The following is a 19,272-nucleotide window of genomic DNA, read 5'->3' on the forward strand; positions in this document are numbered from 1 at the left end:
TGTGTCTCTCTCCCATCGATGTTTCTCTCTCTCTGTCTCTCCCCCTCCCTCCCACTCTCTCTAAACGTCCGTGGAAAAATGTCCTCGGGTGGGGATAAACAAACAAAACAAACCGACACAGGCCCAGCCATTGTGGCTCCGCGGCTGAGCCGTCGTCCCAGGCACCAGTAGGTAACGGGTTCGATTCCCAGTCAGGGCACAAGCCTGGGTTGAGGGTCCCATCCCCAGTAGGGGACGTGCAGGAGGCAGCTGATCAATGATGTTCCTCTCTCTCTCCCGCCCCCTTCCCCTCTACAACTAATAAGAACACGTATCTATCTGTATAAAAGCCTAAGTGACCGAACCACCAGGAGCTGCCCCCTGGGTGGTCAGTGCACTCCCACAGCCAACCTCCCACGGTCCCTCCCCCTGGGCTGGCAGAACCTCCTATGGTCTCTCCCCCTGGCTCGCCAACCTCCTGCAGCCCCGGCTGAGGGACCCCACCTGTGCATGAATCCGTGCCCCGGGCCTCTGGTATACTAGTATACACTAGTGCACACTGAAAGGAAAGTAATTAGAAGGTGGCCGGTGGGGCGGGACTGGGCGAGACGGGCCGGACACACCCTGGAGCCAATCTCCCTCGGTCCCTCCTCGACCAGCTGCACCTGGGGCGGCACTGGGGCTCAAAGGGCGTCTGCGGAGTGAGCGGGGTCCCTCTGGCAGGTGGGGTCCCTCAGCCTGGCCTGTGGGGATCAGGTCGAAACCGGCTCTCCGACATCCCTTGAGACGTCCCGATTACGAGAGGGCGGTTCTCAGGTGATGCACCCCTGGAATTGGGCTCCCTCCTCTCTGGTTCTGGGGTGCATCACCCGAGAACCGCTGCTGCCAAGTCACCGCAGCGTGGCAGCTCCTGCGCTCACCTGGACGGTCAGCGTCTGCCCCCTGGTGGTCAGTGCACGTCATAGCTACCGGTCGGACGGTCGCTTAGCCTTTTATATATACAGATTTTAAAACTGACATGGATTAAGCGCTCACGTGCCGGGCACAGCACCCAGCACCCTGCACTGACCAGCTCCTTGCTTGTTCACCATCACCTGTAAGGATCGGAGTGTCAGGACCTTCGTTACACAGGGGGCAGGGCTCAGAGAGGTGACGTGGCCTCCCAGGGCACCCAGCATGGCCGACGGGACAGGACTGAGCCTCGCCCCAGTTGGCAGGACCTCACTTGCTCCCTGAGCTTGGCAGGTGTGGGCCTAGGGCCCTGAGGGTCCCCAAGAGGAGCAGGGGCTCCCGGCCTTGCCTGGGAGGGGGGCTGCTCTGTCCACTGGGCGGGGCTCTGGCTCAGGGGCAGGAGTCCCACATCTCGGCTCCCCACCTGGCCCTGTGGGCGAGCAAGGACCGGGAGGTGGTGCCTTCCCGACCCGATTCCTTGTAGAGCTGGGCCGTGCCGTGTGCAGCTACCACCCAGGACGAGACTCCCTCGGGGACCCCCCTGAGTCACGCAGGAGGAGGGAGATGAGGGCGAAGACTGCGAGGGGACCCCGTGCCAGGGTCCTGTTCTCAGGCCACCTGGACCATCTCAGCTTCTGCAGGGACAGACCCCCACCCCCCAGGATGCCCAAACTCTCTCAGTGACACGGGCCTTTGGGCTCCGGGAGAGGCTCGACCAGATCCCGCTGATGAGGCTGATGAGCAGATGCTCACGGCCGCCCCACGCCGGGCACCGTGCCAGGAGACCCGGGGCCCTGCCCTCGGCCAGCACAATAAACGGTCACAGAGCTCTCAGCTCTGCAGGGACAGGCAGGGGGCCAGGAGGTCTGCAGGGCGTCAGCTCCCCCTGAGCTCGCTCGGATGTGCAGTGTCATAGTCACACCACGGGGCGGAGGGGCAGCGAGCCCTGGTCACTCCTCAGGCCACATTCCAGGGGTGGGGGCCGGGCCCCGACTCCCAGATCCCCCCTTCCCTGTGTCCCCCTGAAGCCAACCGAGGTCCCACCCTCTGAGGTCTCCCACCAGCCCTGCCCGTCTGGGCTTAGAGGCAGAGAGAGAACCCAAAGCAGCTCCCGGTGGGCCGTGCCGGGGCCGGGGCCCTGAGGGGCTTCCAGCTCCGTGGCTGAGCATCGACCTAGGAACCAGGAGGTCACGGTTCGATTCCCGGTCAGGGCACAGGCCCGGGTTCGGCCTCCATCCCCAGTGTGGGGCGTGCAGGAGGCAGCCGATCCATGATTCTCTCACTCATGTTTCTCCCTCTCCCTTCCTCTCCCTTCCTCTCTGACATCAATAAAAACGTATTTGAAAAAACAAGGAAGGGGGCTTTCAGGGAGAAAGGAGCAAAAGCAAACAAGCACAGCCCCGAGCTCTGACTGCGAGGCTCCCCGCGGCCGGCAGCTCGTGACCGAGGAACAGCGAGCACGCTGATGCAATTAGGAAAATGTTATTTTTCCAGCGCGGCCAGTCCTCGGGGCTGGGCCTGTGACCTGGGAGAGCAGCTTCGGGCTGGATGGTCCCGACGGCCGTGGGATGGGGGTGCCGACACCCCCGTGCCGCTGGCCTGGGGGGCGGGGGGCCAGGGACAGGCCCTGGGTGGGGCCCCTGGGAAGGTGCCTGCCCCTCCCGGCTTGAGGAGAGGAGGGTTTCCCAGCACCCTCCCCCGGGCTCCCGGTGAGCGGCCCTCACTCGGCCTCTGGGCACCGCTGCCCGCAGTTTTCCGGCCGAGGCGCTGAGCGTGGTCAGCAGACCCTGCACCTGCCGGAGGCTGAGGTGGCTCCTCGGTCCCCCTGCTGCCCCAGGCTCAGGGGGACAGCTTGATGGGGTGGAGAAGCCCTCGCCCCAGCTGGTCCTGCCTCCCTGGGAGGCAGGGAGAAGGGCCGGGAGGCCCCACCAGGGTCACCCCCACTGAAGCCACAGCTGACAGACGTGCTTCCCTCCGGGGCCCCGCGTCCTCCCCACAGCACTGGCCGGGGCTGAGGGCGGCACCGAGGGGTGGCCCGGCTGGGCTCACCTGGACGGTCAGCTGATGCCAGAGGCTGCTGGGTGATGCCTGGGGTCACACCTGAGCCTCCCGCTCACCAACAGCCCGGCCTCCACATGCCCATCTGTGCCCTGGACATGAGCGTCCCCATGGCACTTATTAATGGGATGCAGCTGCTGTGGGGGGGTGGGCGGCCCGAGGTCCAGGGTGTTGGGGGCTGGGAGCTGGGGCCCCTGTGCCCACCGGCTGTGTGTGGGTGACTGTAGCCAAAACCCACTTTGATGTGGGGATGGGGGGCAGGGAAGGTACAGGAGCCCCAAAGACAGAGGCTAGAACCCCAGTGGCTGCACGCCACAAGGCCCCTCCTCCTCCCCCCACTGCCAGGTCTCAGCTCAAGTGACTGAGGTGGGGGTCTCTGTCACCCTGGCCCAGGGGGGTCCACCCTCCCCAGGGGCGCCCCTCCCAGGCTCTGATCCGACCTGAGCCGCTGGGTCCCAGGGAGTTCCACAGACCAGGGCCTCGGCCCCCTGCTCACTCCCAGCCCCGCAGCCTGCGGATCGGAGAGGAGAGGAGAGGAGAGGAGAGGAGAGGAGAGGTCTTTGGGGCGCAGGCGGGTGCTCTGGACCCTGAGGAGGCTGAGCAGGCAGCCTTGGCGTAGGCTGGGAGGGGGGGGGAGGATAGGGAGGGCTGGGAGGGCGTGCATGGCGTGGTGGGCACCCAGGGGTGGCGCGAGCACCTGCCCCTGCGTTGGTGGTGACAAACCTCACCCACGCCCTTTGGCTGGAGGGAGCCCAGCAGGTGTGGTGGGCACAGTGGCCAGGGCCTGGCAAGGCTGCACTGCTTGGCCTGGCGAGGGGGTGGGGTGGGGGCGGGCTCCTGGGATGGGAGGGGGCGGGCGGGGTCTGTGCGCCCCACGGGCAGGGCAGGGAGGGAGGCTGCCCAGGGCGGGCTGGCGGGTGGGGGTGGGGCTGTGCAGAGGTGGGTGGGCCGGGACTGCCAGGCAGGGGGGCTGTGCGGGGGCGGGGCGGGGCTGCGGGGTGGTGGGGTGTTGGCGTGGGGCGCCAGGGGCCGCGCGGAGCCGCTGGACGGGCGGCTCCGGGCGCAGAGCGCGCCGCACGCGCTGAGGGAGCTGCTGTGTCCGCAGGCAGCCCGGCGCCGGGGACGGTGGCCGCGGGGACCGTGGCCGAGGGGACCGCGTGCTGCTGGACACCGCCGGCCTCAGGATGAGCGACCTGGACTCCGAGGTGCTGCCCCTGCCGCCGCGGTACCGCTTCCGGGACCTGCTGCTGGGGGACCAGGCCCTGCAGAGCGAGGACAGGTAGGCGGTCTGCGCGCCGGTCCGGAGCGCGGAGGGCGCTGTCCGCGGTGCTGGAGGCCGAGGGCGCTGCAACTTTCCGGACGAAGTTTCGGGCAGGGGGCGGGGGCGGGGCCTGGGGGCGGGGGGCCGGGGCTGGGGCGCCTCCGGGGTCAGCTCCCAGCACCCCAGCCCCGCGCGCACTCAGCTCATTTGGGGGCCGGGCCGGAAGCACCCCGCGGCGGAGCCTTGCAGGGTGGCGAGCGCGGGCGGCGATCATTTATTCATGAGGGATCGTGTCCTTCAAGATCACGCTGTCAGGCTCCTGGGCTTGTCAGGGACTCCAGGACCGGCCGGTTCCTGCGCGGAGATGGGGGGGCCGGTTCCTGCGCGGAGATGGGGGGGCCGGTTCCTGCGCGGAGATGGGGGGGCCGGTTCCTGCGCGGAGATGGGGCGCTGGGAGGATGTTGCTGCTCCGTCTCCTCCCCACAGGGCTCCTAGCTCTCCGCGCTGTGGGCCCTGGAGGCGCTGACGCCTGCCGGGGAGGCGGTGCGAGGACTCCCGCGGGGCTGGGCCCTGTGGTTCCGATGGGAACACTTTCCTCGCAGGGTGTTGGGGGGAGGGGGAGGGGGCTGTGTCTGAACCCGCAGTCCCCCCAACAGTGCAGTTATTCAAGCGAGAGCATAGGGTACCTGAGGCCGAGAACCGTCAGCGTGCAAGCTGACCTCCGAGTGGCCCGGGACACTGCAGCTGGGAAAACACGGCTGCAGGGCGGGAGGTGGGCCGGCGGGCGGGCCGTGCCCCGAGGACCGGGGCCCAGGAGCGGCTCGAGCGCCCGGCAGCCCTCACGTGACGGGCAGTCACACGCCAAGTAGGTCAGGAGGAGGCGGGCGAGTGTCTTCCCAGAGGATCCAGGAATCGGGTCCAGCCGGGTTCGGTCTCGTGGGGCTGAGCGCTGCCGTCACAACTAGGCCGGGGGCTCGGTTGGCTGGAGCGCCCCCCCCCCCCCCCACCCCTGGCACTGGGAGGTTACGGGCTCGGTTCCTGGCCAGGGCACAGACCCAGGTTGTGGGTTTCGATCCCCAGTCGGGGCACGAGGTACCAGAGGCAACCATGGGTGTTTCCCTCCTTCCTCTCTGAAGTCAATACATAATAATGATGAATAGACCTACCAGGAGCATGTGGTCCAGGGGAGATTTGGTTTGACTCCCCGCATGGGGATGGGGGGATGGGGGGTTGGGAGGATGGGGGGATGGAGGGATGGAGGGACAGGGCTAGGGCTTCCCTAAGCCGAGCCCGTGAGCTCAGCGTCTCCCTGAGTCAGCACCCCCCACCCCTCCGGGGCCTGTGCCGCTGGGACTCGGTCGATGATGAAAACGGCAGCCGAGTCTCCCGTGTCCGGCAGGGGCCTCGGTGTCTTGGTAAATGCCAGGGACTGCGGTTGGTGGAACCGGAGTGGCAGCCCTCCGTGGTCAGGGGTGGGTGGCGTGGATCTGCCGGGAGGGAAGTGCCCGGCCCGGGGGGAGGGGCTGGCGCTTCCCCCGCCCTGTCCCAGACCCTGTGGTGTGGGGTTTCTCATTGTGGTGACACATATAAAAGGTGAAGTGTATCTCGACGGACACTTACTATGTGATGCATCAACACCACTATCTCATTCCAGGTAATCCCATCACCCCAGCCAGACAGGCCTCGTACCCGGCCCAGCCTCGAAGGGGCTCTGGGGCCCAGCGGGGCCTCTCCTTCCCTCACTGCGCAGGGCCCCTTCGCCAGTGTACCTGTTCTCGAACCTTCTTTGCCCGAGCACCGTGGTGTCACCGCGGCCGGGCTGCCAGTCGGGCCTGGCTCCTCCCTCGAACCCCGTGTTCACAAGCTGTGCACCCGGGCAATGGGGGAAGCCAGGACGGGGTCCCGGGGGTCCTGAGGCCACCTGAGCCCCATTCGTAAGGACACACACGTGGAGGCTCTCGTTGGGATGCCCCAACCTCGGGGGGAGGAGGGACGGGGGCAGCTGTCAGAGGCCCCCTCAGGGGTGCCTGTGACTTGGGCCCCCAGAGCCTCCTGGCCTGCTCGCCCTCGGCCCGCTCATCCTCCATCCTGTGTCCTCCCTCTCACCTCCAGCCAGGCTGCCCCTGCCCCCTCCACACCCTCCCCTCAGATTCCTGCCCAGAATGCCCCCCACCCCCGCAGCTGCAGCTCTGCTACACCCCAGGGCAGGCTCTGCAGGGAGTGTGCTCTGCTGCCTCCTGACCTCGGCCCCACAGGCCGTGAGTGAGCAGGCGGCAGGGCTGAGGGCTTGCTGTTCTCCAGGGAAGTGAAGCCACAGCCGTGAGTCACCGCAGCCGCTCACGCATGGCCTTGGGGGGAGGGCGGGCTCGGCCTGCGTGGGTGAAGGCGGCTCTGCTGCTGCTCAGGGCCCCCTCTCTGGGAGCCGGGAGCCGGGAGCCAGGAGCCGGCGGGGAGGTGGGCAGAGCCCGAGCCCGCCCCCTTCCCGGGCAGCCGAGGGCCGGGCCAGGGCTCGGGGCACCCGGTTCGTTCGGACGGCTCCCTGCCCTTCGCCCAGGAGCCAGGAGCAGCTCTGGGGGCCCTGGCCCCTCTGGGCAGCGCCCACCTCCCGTGTGCCTGGACGCCCGAGCATGGGCACCAGGGTCCTGGGGACAAACTCGGGGTCACAGGGCCTCCTCCACAGCTCGGGAAGGCTGTGAGACCTTCTCCGGGGGAGGCCACCCCCAAAGGCGGCTCCGATGAGGCCGAGGGGGTGGGAAGGGGCTTCGTCATGGTGCGTGCCCCTCGCCTGCCCCCGGTCTGTGACGTGGGCTGGAGGCTTCAGTCCCTCTCCCTCCCCCCCCCCCCCCGCCAAGACGCCATAGGGGCGGGGCGGGCTCTGGGCAGTGAGGTGGGGGGCATGGCTGCCACACCACAGGCTCACCCCCCACGAGGAAGAGAATGAGCAGAGGCTGGGGCGGGAGCCACAGGTGAGGAGAGAGGCCCTGCCAGCTGGCGCCTCCGGCCAGCAAGCCCGGGACCCGCTGCTCTCCACAGCTGCCTGCCCGCGGGCACCCGGCCCAGCTGCCCAGGAGGTCTTAAAGCCACAGCCAGAGGCCATGGCAGGCTCTGGGCCTGTCACCCCCAGACCAGGCGGGCAGGGGCGGGGGGGCAGTGAGGACCATCGGGGCCCAGGCTCCAGGCTCTGCGGGGCCGGGACCCCCTTCCTCTGTGCCCGAGCTCCGCCGAGAACACAGCACGGAGCTCCTGACGCGTTTCTCCGGATTGAGCAAAACCAGATATTGTTTCACACAACAAGCCGGGAGCGAGCGGGGACAGGCAGGCTGGCGGGGGGGGGCCGGGGGGGGGCCGGGCTGGGGCCGTGAGGACAGACCCCTGCCTGGCCCAGCGGGAGCAGCTGTGGACACAGTGGCTTCTCCCCACCTCGTCCCTGCAGCTTGGGGTGTGCCCCCCAGGCCCCTCCCACCACTGAGCGAGGGGGACCAGGCTGCCCCTGGGATGAGGCCCCAAGTGAGGGGTGGGGAGCACCTCCAGGGATAGCCTGTGCCAAGCCACTCACCTGTGGTTAGTACTGAGCATCGCTGAGCTGGGCCGGCTGCACGGCCACCCCCGGTGATTGGCGGAGAGTTAGAACCCCTCACCCCCACCCCCACCCCCACCCCCACCCCCGGTCCACGGGCTGTGGTCGCCCCTTCCCTCCCTCCAGCCTCAGGCCCACGCCTGCTCCCCTCAGGGCCTGCCTGGTTTGTCCGCCCTGCCCTGGACCTTCCCATCTTGTCCCCCTTCCAGCCAATCCTCCGCCCACCCAGGCCGCCTGAGATGGGGGGCCTTGTCTGCTCACTGGTGCAGGCCCAGGACTGTCCCAGGGCCAGAGAGTGCAAGACCTTGTGTGTGTGTGTGGGGGTGGGGGGGGGGGGGGGTGACTGTCAGCTGGGGGGGTGATGAGGGAGGAGCTGGGCTGTGGGGGAGCCAGGGAGGGGGTGCTCCGAGCAGCACGGGCAGGAGAGAGGCCTGACCCAGGGGTGAGGGCAATGGGACCGGGTGAGGGTGGGAACAGGGAGGGCACACCCAGCTGAGTGGGGACGGGGGTGTGTTGGGGGCTGTGGAGGTGAGAGAGGGACAGGGAGCTGCTGGGGTCGGGGTGAGGGCCGCAGGTGGGTTTAGGGAAGTGTGTCCCCCTGGTGGGGCCGGGGACCCCACACTCCTCCCTGGCCTGAGCCATGAGGCTGGCCTGAGCCTTGTACGTGTGACACAGAGGGCACTGGCACCGTGGAGGGGGGCCGAGGGGCCGAGGGGCCGAGGGGCCAGGACCTGCCCCCAACACGTGCCAGCCAGGCTGAGGGGCTGTGGCTGGGGCGGCGTCATCGCAAACCGTGGCCCTTGGAGGAGCCTCAGGGTGACACGGGGGTGCTTTCTTTTGGGTTCCTCTCTCGGGACGGCGTGGGCCCCTGGAGCTGCACGGGCTCACGTGTGTGTGTGTGTGTGGGGGGGCAGAACAGCACCCCCAAAGGTGTCCGTGTCCTGACCTCCACCCCTGGACTGTGCAGCTGTGACGAAGGGTCTTCAGATGGGAGATGGTCCCCGGCCACGTGGGTGGGACCCCTGGAACCCCGGGCCCTTGGAGCGGGCGGGAGCGCGGCCCGGCCCAGCCACGCGGGGCCTCTAGGAGCCGGACGAGCAGGAGACCGTCTCCCGGGCCCCGAGGGAGCCCTGCCACGTTCGTAGTTCAGGACTCGCCCCCGGAGCGGGGAGGGCACGTCTGTGGGTTTGGAGCCCCTGAGTCCGTGGCCATTTGCCAGCGTCGCCCGAGGATGCGCACACACGTGTTCTAATCGTCTCTGACCCTCCGTCCTCCCTCCTGGGGCCAGGAAGCCCCTTCAGCTGGAGTCTGTACCGTTCTTCCCGGCCTCCTCGCCGAAGGCACCGCCGTCCCCCCACGCCAAGCAGGGGCATCGGGGACCCCCCCCCCCCGCCGCCCCCGTCCTCTCCGGGACTCCCATCGGCCCACACTGGCTCTGCCCACTACACACCACTCCCACCGCCCCAGCCCTGGTCCCACCGCCCCCTTCCTGTCTGGGGGTGTCACTCCTCGGGACCTCCTCCCAGTGGGTCCCACAGGATGGTTCGGGGGACTGGCTTCTTCCACGATGTCTGTGCGTCTCACTCCTGGCGCGGCCGCGTCCAGATGTCCTTCCCGAGCGGGGATGGACCACACGCCACCACACCCACTGCCCCTGTCTGCCGGGCACTTGGAGAACGAATCCCACCCCGCGTTTGACCCTCGCCCCTTGTCCCCATCTCAATTTCGGGGTGTCACCGCCTACCCCACCCGCACCCCAGCCCCGCCCCATGCCCTCCTCAGTGGCTGTCGGTCCTGCGCTTGGACCCGCCCTCCCCGCCGGCTGCTGTGCTGGATGAGGCAGCACTTCCAGGCCTAAGTGCTGGAGGGAAGGGCCCCGCCCTGAGCCCACACTCTGCAGGGCGGGCAGTGCGGGGTCACCCGGGGCCGGGGCGGGGCCCACAGGACCCGTCTCCCCGCTCCTTACAACCAACCGCCTCAGTCCCCACAGGGGACTGCCCTTCCCACCCACAGGGAACACTTGACTTTTTTTTTTTAAATGTATTTCTTTATTGATTTCAAAGAGGAAGGGAGAGGGAGAGAGAGATAGAAACATCCATGATGGGAGAGAATCATTGACCGGCTGCCTTCTGCACGCCCCCTACTGGGGATCGAGCCCACAACCCAGGCATGTGCCCTTGGCCGGAATTGAACCTGGGAACCTTCAGTCCGCAGGCCGACACTCTATCCACTGAGCCAAACTGGCTAGGACTTGACTTTTCAAAAAAATATGTTTTTATTGATCTCAGAAAGGAAGGGAGAGAGAGAAACAGAAACGTCAGTGATGAGAGAATCATGGACCGGCCGCCTCCTGCACGCCCCCCACTGGGGACCGAGCCCGCAACCCGGCCTGTGCCCTGACCGGGAATGGACCCTGACCTCCTGGTTCGTAGGTCGACGCTCAGCCACGGAGCCCCGCCGGCCGGGCCGTCAGCGGTGGTTCTCACGAGCTCCGTTCCACACGAAAGGCTGGCACCTGCCCTCTCTCCTGCCTGAGCCTGGACCCTAGACGCCTCCGGTACCTGAGGACGGACAGCACTCTCAGACACCAGGACCCGGTGGACAGGCCGAGCGCGGAGCCTTCCCGCCGACGGTGACCCGGGTGCCCCTGTGCTCTCACGGCATCGCTGCCTGGGCCCTGCGATGGCCGCCGTTGCTCCAGGGATGCGAGGCCGCGTCCTCTTTGCGAAGCCGGGTCCCCGAGTCCTGCAGCCTGAGATCCTGTCCTCCGGGTGCAGCGAGCGCACACCTGCCATCCAGCCCTTTCCCGGGCACCGGCAGACGCGGGCCTGGTGCTGCCCCGTGGACAGCGCGCCCGGGGCTGTGCAGGGAGCCGCCTGCACCGGGGGTCCCGATGGCGTGGAGCTGCATGCTCATCGCAGGGTGTGCCCAGCAGCCCCCAGACACTGCCAGTCTGTCTTCCTGCCACCGCTCCGTGCCCGTCCCACCTGCTCGCCCCTCTCCCCCGGGGCAGGCGGGGTCTCCCAGTGCAAACACCGCATTCCTCCTGGGCAGACAGGATGGGAGACTCCGGTGATGCTCCCGACTCAGCCAGGTCTGGGCGGGGCCTGCCTTCCTCCCACAAACCTCCCCCAGGGCCAGGCCCTGCTGGCTGGTGGGGCGCAGGTGGGGTGCAGAAGCGGGCAGGCCGGGCTGGGTGAGGCTTCGGTCTGGCCGTCAGGAGGGCCTGGAGCCCTGGCAGCTGCTGAGGACAGCTGTGACCCTCAGCGTCCCCTTCTCCCACACCCACACCTGCCGGCCGTTACCTGGCTGTCACTGGGCGAGTCCCTGCACCTGCCGGGCCTCGTCTGTGAAACGGCAGGACCTGGGCAGAGAGGCCACGTGATGGGGCAGTGGAGAGGCGCGGCTCGGTCAGCCAGGGGTCCTTGCTCCGCGCCTTCTGCTCTCGGCCTCCTGGGGACGCCACTTCCTCCGTTTGCCCACTTGCAAACCGGACAGAAACGTGCCCTGTCTGCTGGAATTCACGCTCAGCGAGCCGGCCAGGGCCGTCCCCACAGGGTGTCCACAGAGGAGCTGCTTTGTCCCTGGCTGGGACCTCCCCTGCGGCCCCGGCCTGGGCTGTGGGCACTAAGTCAGTGCCCCACGGACTCCCTGGTCTGGCACCCCTCCCCGGATGCTGCCCCGCGGCCGCCTCTGCCTGGAGGGCGCTGCCCGGCTCCCAGTGCCCCCCCCCCTGCCCAAGCACGGTAGCCCAGGAAGCTTGCGAGGCCCAGCCTGCACCTCTCTGCCCGCACCAGGGGGACCTGGGGGTAGGGAATGGGGAGGAGGCGGGACCCTGAGTGCCTGCAGGAGGGAGGACAGACAGACAGAGATTTCCTCCAGGTGGAGGGGTGGGGGCTGGAAGGTGAGAGGGCTCGGGCAGGCCACCCTGAGACCCCTGGGCACCCAGCACCCACAGCCCCTGTGAGTCGGGCACGTGGCCCCAGCCCTCCCCCCGCCCCCAGCAACCCTGCCTGCGGAGGTGAGTGGCCAGGAGCCACCAGCTGTCACTCCTCCCTCTCCCAGGGCCTGCCGGTCGCTGTGACTATTGCTCAGAGCACCGAGCTAAGGCAGCCCGGGGTGAGACCCCTCCCACAGGGGCGTCCTTTGCGCGGGGGTGGAGGGGTGGGGGGGCTTCCTGGGGTGGGGGAGGGCAGTGCCCCTGGGCGCTCTGGTTCCCGGTGGGGGGGTGCGTCTCCCCGTTTCCCAGGTTCCCCCCCAGGGCCGATCCATTGCGGCAGCGGCGCGGGGAGGGCGAGGGGCGGTGCCAAGATGGTAGCGCCCGGCGCCGCCCCCGCCTGCCTCCTGCCTCCCGCCTCCCGCCTCCCGCCGCCGTGCGCTCCCGCAGGATGGCGCGGGCCAAGCTGCCGCGCTCGCCTTCCGAGGGCAAGGCGGGCCCTGGGGGCGCCCCGGCCAGCGCCTCGGCCCCCGAGGAGCCGCACGGGCTCAGCCCGCTGCTGCCGGCCCGCGGCGGGGGCTCCGTGGGCAGCGACGTGGGCCAGAGGTAGGGGCGCGGGCCGGGGACCCCGCGCGCGCAGCGCTGCCGCCGGGAGGGGCTTTCCATCCAGCCGCTTGCGCCCTGCACGCGCTCCGCTGGGCTGCACGGTGCCTGCGGCCGCGGGAAGTGGGGGGCTGGCGGCCTGGGTCTCCCCTGGAACCCCTACCCCAGCGCTCCGACCACCCCGAGTGTCTCCAGCCGGCCTCGGGGACCCTGTGAACCTGCTCTTAGAGGTTAACTCAGCGGGCCTGCCGGGGAGACGAGGGGAGACGGGACATGGGGGCCTGGCGGTGCATCTGATGCCCAGTGGTCCCAGCTGGAGCCTTGTCCCGTGGAGACCACACTCACACGTTGGTCCCAGGGCCGCTTGGGGGAGGCCAGGCCGGCGTCCCTGTCCCGGGGTCAGAGGGGAGCAGCCGAGGCCCAGGAGGCCCGGAGGCTGCGGGAGGCTGCCCAGCAGACGAGAGCTGGGCCTGGAGCCCGTGGCAGCCAGGGTGCAGGAAGCTGGTTCCCTGGGGGAGCCCGACCAGGCAGGGGCAGTGCCCACCCCTCCCCGGCCCCTCTGAGTGCAGCGGGCAGAGGGCATCATCCCCATTTCACAGATGCGGACGCTGAGGCTCCGTCTGCGGCCCTCGCACCAGCCAGCACCTCCTGGATCCCGTGGTGGGGGTGGGACGGAGATGAATCAGAGTCACCCTGGTGTCGGCAGAGAGGTGCAGGCTAGGCTGGCAAGGAGAGCTTCCGTCGGGTGCTTCGGGGCGGGGGGAGGGGGGACTGGGAGCAGGGCAGCGCCCTCCAGGCAGAGGGGGCCGCCGGGCCAGCATCCGGGGAGGGGTGCCAGGCCTGTCAGGGCTGGGGTGGGGGTTGGCAGAGACTTGGCCTGGCAGATGGCAGGACCAAGGGTGCCCCTCCCACCTGGCCACAGGCTGCTGGGTCCTCCTCACCTTCACACCCTGTTTCCTGGGCCTCAGATTCCCCTGAAGCGGCCAGAGGGCAGCCCCGGGCAGGAGGGAGGCGAGCACTGGTCAGGGCCCTGGGGACCGATTCCTCTCCTCTCCATCCTCTCCCTGGGCACCACGGGGCAGTGATCCCATGGGCTCCGGTTACAGCCAGCCTGGCCCCCGAAGGGCTCGGCTCCCTGCACTCTCCTCCCATTCCCGCAGGGGTGGCCGGTGCTGCCGGGCCACGGCCGAGCCCACAGAGCAGCCTGTCTCTGCAGCTGGGCGCCACCTCCTCTAGGCAGCCCTCCCACCGTGCCCACCCCCGCTGCCCCCAGTCCTGTGCTGACCCTTCTTGTGGGCAGCCTCCCTCCCTCAATCCCCCAGCAGTCCCTGAGGTGCAGGGTCCTCATCAGCCTCTTTTTGCAAAGCGGAGTGGGAGCTGTCCGCAGCCTATGCCCTGCTGCCTGGTGCCCCCTGCAGCCTGGTGCCCCCTGCAGCCCTCCCCCTGCAGCCCGGTGCCCTGCAGCCCGGTGCCCTGCAGCCCGGTGCCCCCTGCAGCCTCCTCTCCCCGGGGTGGCATGCATGCTGCGGACAGGAGCAGTAGGGAGCCACGGCAGGTTCCTGAGCAGAGGAGGACTTGCATGGCTTTGCCTTAGGAACGGGTCTGATGGAGCCTCCCGCGTGACCTGAGCAGGAGAGGGGCGCCCTCGGTCTCAGGGAGCTGGCGGCCACGGCTCCTGCAGCTGCCCCGTCCTGCAGGCCTGGTGCCTTCTGGAGGCAGCCAGGGTCTCGGCTCGCTGGACCCCAGGTCCCCAGGGCAGCCCAGAGCCCAGGAGGCCTCCCCACGGCTGTGAGCAGAGGGAGAGGGAGGTGCCCGCCATGCCTGAGCCAGGACACCACACCCGCCGCCTGGACGCCATGGGCCACCATCAGCCCCTCCTTGCCCACCCCGCTGGGCTCCTCTCCTTCCTTCTCCGTCCTCCACTCCTCCCCAGCCCCCCGTTGTGAGTGGGAGGGGGGGAGACTGGTTAGGAAGCCTTTTGGGAAAAGAGCCCAGTGAGGGAGGAGCAGCCAAGTGGTGACCCCCTGGGTCAGGGCTGCGCTGGGCCCGGGGGCCCCCAACTACCCTGGGGCCGGTGGCCTTGCCCCTCGGTGCGGGGGGCGGGCACAGCCTCACACCTGCCGGGCCCAGTGCCAGGTGTGCTGACCTGGAAGGAAGGACTAGGTGAGGGAGGGAGGTGAGGCTGGGAGGAAGACCTGGTGCCCCCGCCCCCACTCCCAGGGCTCGGGTTCACCCCGAGGGAGGGGCTCCCTGGTGTATTGCTGGAGGGGACCCCGGCAGGCTGGAAGGGGGTGAGAAGGGGACACAGAAGAGCTAGGATGTGGGTCCTGGGTTCTGGGCGGGAGTCGTGGCCGATGAGGGTGCCTCCGGGCTGAGTTTGGAGAACTGGGAGGCACACCAGGGACGAGCGGCGGAGGCAGGGCCCCGCGGCAGTGGGGACCCTCCTGTGGGGGTGCATGGGGCCGCGGGTGGGGAGCAGGGAAAGGGGGTCCCCGAGGAGCAGGAAGGTGGAGGGTGGGTGCTGCAGGAGGCGAGGCCTCGTCCCCTCAGGCCCCTCCCTCCCCATCGGGCGGTTCTGTCTCGGGGTCCTCGGGGTGCCACTCTCCTCTGTGCCCCAGGACCTCTGGGTTCCGTGTTACCCGTTAGCTGTGACCCCAGCCTGTCAGGGTTCAAGTCTGCTCAACCTCCTACCCTCGGTGCAGGAGTGGCCCTGGGACCCCTCCCACCCCGCCCCCCTCCTTCCTGCAAATCCCACCTGCACAGGCCCCGCCCCTCCAGGAAGCTGGACACTGCCCTCCCTGGGTCTCCCCGCCAGCACCCGCACCCCTCACCCCTCTCATGAGCCCCTGGTCCGAGGCTCTGCCGGGCACGTGCCAGCCCCTGATGCACCTGTTGTTCCAGCTCAGAGCTGGGCAGCGCCAGGGCCCGTGAGAGGGGGCCGGAGCTCGCCCGAAGCTCACAGTGACCCCAGCTCCGGCCCAGCTAAGCCTGGCTCTGTGCTCTGTGCCCAGCCCCCCACCCCACCCTGCCAACACCTCACCCACCCATGCGCCAGAATTTGGGGGCACTGTGGGGGAGCCTGCCCACCCCGAGGGCCCTGCCGAGGCTGGTGGGCGTGTGGCTGGGACCCGCCTTGCAGGCCGGCCCCCCTCGTTGCTGGGGCTCCTTCGGAGGCAGGGGTCCTCTGTGGGCCTTGGCTTCCTCTTCTGGGGATTGGCTGCTTTGAGGACTAGGAGAGGGCCCCTGCCCGGCCGACGAGGCTCAGTGGTTGGGTGCCGACCTGTGAACCAGGAGGTCACGGTTCGATTCCGGTCAGGGGCACATGCCCAGGTTGCGGGTTTGATCCCCAGTGGGGGGCGTGCACGAGGCAGCTGATCCATGGATGTTTCTCTCTCTCTCCCTCTCCCTTCTCTGTAATCAATAAAAAAAAATATTTTTAAAAAGAGGGGGGGGCCTGGACTCCCATGGGTGCATCATCAGCAAAGAGCAGACCCTGCCAGGTCCCCCCAGGGCAGAGGTCTCAGCCCCAGGCTCCCACAGCTTCTTCCCGGCACAGGCCACGCCGAACCAGCCCCCGCTTTGGCTGGTCTGATGGGTAGGCGAGTGGAGGGAAGTCCGCTGCTTGGAGGCCAGGAGCCGTGGCCGGCCAGGCAGACTCGAACCCTGGTTGTCTCTTCCAGCCAGAGGCCCCTGGCCGCCCTTAGCCTCCGGGTGTGCAGTGAGGGTGACGGTGCCCCTTCCTGGACGCAGGGTGCCTGGTGCTGGGCCGGCCGGGAGGAGCAGGGGCCGTGAGCACTCAGACGCAGGTCGGGACCTGCTGGCTTGGTGACGGGGCGGCCCAGTCCTGGGGTGCGGTCAGCTCGGCGTGGTCGTCACCCTGTCTCCCCGGGGAGGTGCATGTGCCTGGGCCACGTGTGCTGTGCTGCTTCTCTGCACCGAGGGCCGGGCGGGCCACCCCCCAGCAGTGACCTCGCCTCACCTCGCCGCGCCTGGGGCTCCACGGGTCAGGGCATGTGCATGGGCACGCCCCCCCCCCCCGAGCCTCCCTGCTGGCCTGTGCCCGCCTGGCCCGGGGTCCAGGCCCTCGTCCGTGCGTCCCCGTGTTGACGTGTCCGCCCGTGTCTGTCCCCAGGCTTCCCGTGGAGGATTTCAGCCTGGACTCGTCCCTGTCTCAGTAAGTGTCCTGAGGGGAGGGGCCGCAGGGGGACAGACAGGACCCCGTGGGGTCTCCGCCGAGTGCCCTGCCTCGCAGAGGGTGGGGGTGCTGCTGCGTCTGGGCGTGGGCTGAGGCCGGGACGGCACACCTGCTCCAGACCTCCCTGGGCCCTGGCAGTGGCCAGTGGGCCGCTGAGGCCTCCGAGGTGCCCAGCCCCCCGCCAGGCCGCCGGCCAAAGGAAGGAGCGAGTGGATGAGTGAGAACGGACACATAGGAAGGACCCCTCTTTGCCTCTGCCCTTGCCCGTGGCCCCCTGTTTGTGGGCACCTCCACGTCCCGTTCCAGGGTCACTGGCCGTGTGGTTTCTTGGGGCTCAGACTCCCCGTCCAGTGCTTCCCCGGCTCCTGAGGGCGGCTTCCTGTGAGTGTGGCCACTGTCCCCTCCCCATGGGCCCTCGAGCCACAGCTGGGCCACGGCGGGGTGGGGAGAGCCCTCCTCCCACAGACCCTGGTGGGCGTCAGCCACACGCGTGGTCTGTGGCTCAGGGGCCGCCTTTTCTGGGCGATGGGTGTGGCCCGCGTCGGGACGCACAGGACGGAATCGGCCCGATTGCCGGCACCATCTGAGCTGACGGGTGCAGCCCCCCGGCCACACGCATGGGTGGTCTCATCTAACCTCCACCCGGAAGCGGACGGTCAGCCAGACCTGAGCGGGGAGCCCGAGAGGCAGGGAGGGACCTTTTCAGGTCTCCGCAGTCAGACCCCCTGCCAGGCACCCCCACCGCCGGGGAGGGCCGTCCCTGTCCCTGCCCGTCCCCAGGGCAGGAGGCAGGGCTCGGGCAGGTGCGGGCGGCCCATGTCTGGCCTGGTGCCCCCAGGCCAAGAGCTGGTCCTCGACCAGCCGTGTGCGCGGTGAGCCCGGGCCTCGGTCCGGCAGCTCCGCGGGCGTCTCTGTGCCGGCAGGGATGGCCCGGCACCGACAGAACTGGGCTGAACTGTGCCGTGGCCGCAACGTGGGAGTTTGTAATTCACTTTTTGTGGTGGTGCTGGAGGGAAGCGGCCACAGCTCATGAAATATTGAAGGGGAAGAGGGAGGCTTGTGAAGGTCGCTGGCCCGGCCCGCCGCTCGACCTCCTGCGCCTGCGGCTGCGGCTTCTCCCTCCCTCCGCGTGGGCAGCACCTCCCTCCGCGTGGATCCTGCCGCCGAGGCCTCGGGGTCCGCCCAGAGGGGCGTCCGCAGCCCAGGGCAAGGGGCAGGGGGTCAGCCAGCACTCGCCCTGCTGTTCTGGGGGTGCGGGGCGGGGGGTCTGGGAGCAAACACATGGGGCGTGGCTAGTCCTGGTCAGCAGCCCTGACCCCACAGGGCCTGGCAGGGAACGCGCTGGGCAGGGGGAGCACGTGCAGGGGTGGGGCTGTGAGGGGTGTGGGGTGGGGTCCCTGGGGAGGGGCTGGGACGGCCCTGGCAGGAGGCAGGAGCGGCCAGTGCAGCTTCCCAGTCTGCCTCAGTTTCCCAGCTCTGGGCTCAGCGGGCGTGGAGGGGACAGGATGGCTGCGGGGGCGGGGGGGGGGTGGTGGTGGCTGGGAGGCCTGTGGGGGACACGAGGAGTGGGGGCTCTGCCTCTAAGGCTGGGCTGTGTTGGGCTGGGTGTCCTGGGGCTGGTGGTCCCCAGGAACATGGGCTGGGCTGTGGGGCGCGTGCCCCGCCCTCACCGACCGGCTGTCTGAGCCCTGACTTCAGAGAGGAGGGCGTTTGACCGACTCCCCCGAGACCCTCGGGGCCTCCCTGACCGGCTCCAGACGGCACCTACAGAGGGTGGGGTTCAGGGGTTCAGAGCTGGGAGGTGGGGAGGGCTCCCAGGAAGGAGGGAGGGTGCGAGGGAGTACCCTGACCTCTGGCTCTGGGTTGGGACCCCACTGGCCTATGGGAGACCTGTCCTGCTGTCCCAGCCCCAGGAGCCCCGAGTGTGGCCGGGTGACCCCCCTGCACCAGGTCCTGAGGGGGAAGGGCCCCTGCCACCCCGTCCTCCCGCCCTGGAGCCCTGTGACCAGCAGTGGCCCCTGTGGCCCGGGCTCGGCCTCCAGGGCCCGCGGGCGGTGTGGCACTGCTCCCACGGCGTGGCCGTGGCCGTGGCCGTGGCCTGGGACTGGTGCTGCCTCACCTGCACGGCTGGCCCCACCCCACTCCCCCCGAGGGAGGCCGGCCTGTCTCGTTCTGGGGTGACACCCACGGCTGGCTTGTGGGTTCCTGGGCTTGTCCTGCCAAGGGCACAGACAGCCTGTGACGGGGGCAAGAGGTCACACGTGGGGGGCGGCCGGTGCCAGCGCAGAGCAAGTTGCCCACCCAGCACCCCGGTGTTGGCCTCTCGGGGGCGTGTGCTCCCCACATCCCAGAGGGAAGCTCTGAGCCCTCCGTGCCGCCCGCCCCCGGCTCCAGGGCCCGCCCCGGCCATCCCGCCTGCTGTCCGTCACTCCTGTGGAGGGTCAAGCCCTCACCTGGCCAGCAGGGCGGCAAGTGTCTCATCGCCTGCAGGACCCACGTTGTCAAGGAGACCAGATGGCCTTGCCTGCCCCCGCTCCCCTACGTCTGACTCATTCCTCCTGGGGCCGCGGGGGTGGCGGTGGGGGGCTGATTCCAGGTCACTGGGAGCCTGGGAGGGGCCCAGGGTGTCTGGGGATCGGCCGGGGGTGCAGGTGAGTCCGAGGGACGGGGCCCACCTCCCCGTCATTCCTGCTGGTGCAGCAAGCCTCCAG

The 19,272-nt window shown here is 69.2% G+C and overlaps 1 protein-coding gene across 1 annotated transcript in view; it reads left to right on the forward strand.

Moving 5' to 3' along the window:
- The first annotated feature begins 4,172 nt into the window (after positions 1 to 4,172).
- The window catches only part of KCNT1 (potassium sodium-activated channel subfamily T member 1), a 40,957-nt gene continuing 25,857 nt past the window's right edge, over positions 4,173 to 19,272 (forward strand). The window contains exon 1 of the mRNA XM_054726765.1: positions 4,173 to 4,267. Within this exon, the coding sequence (XP_054582740.1) occupies positions 4,173 to 4,267 (95 nt within the window). The remainder of the gene's footprint in view (positions 4,268 to 19,272) is intronic.

This window comes from Eptesicus fuscus, chromosome 15 (genome assembly GCF_027574615.1).
Source record: "Eptesicus fuscus isolate TK198812 chromosome 15, DD_ASM_mEF_20220401, whole genome shotgun sequence".
NCBI classification, from domain to species: domain Eukaryota; kingdom Metazoa; phylum Chordata; class Mammalia; order Chiroptera; family Vespertilionidae; genus Eptesicus; species Eptesicus fuscus.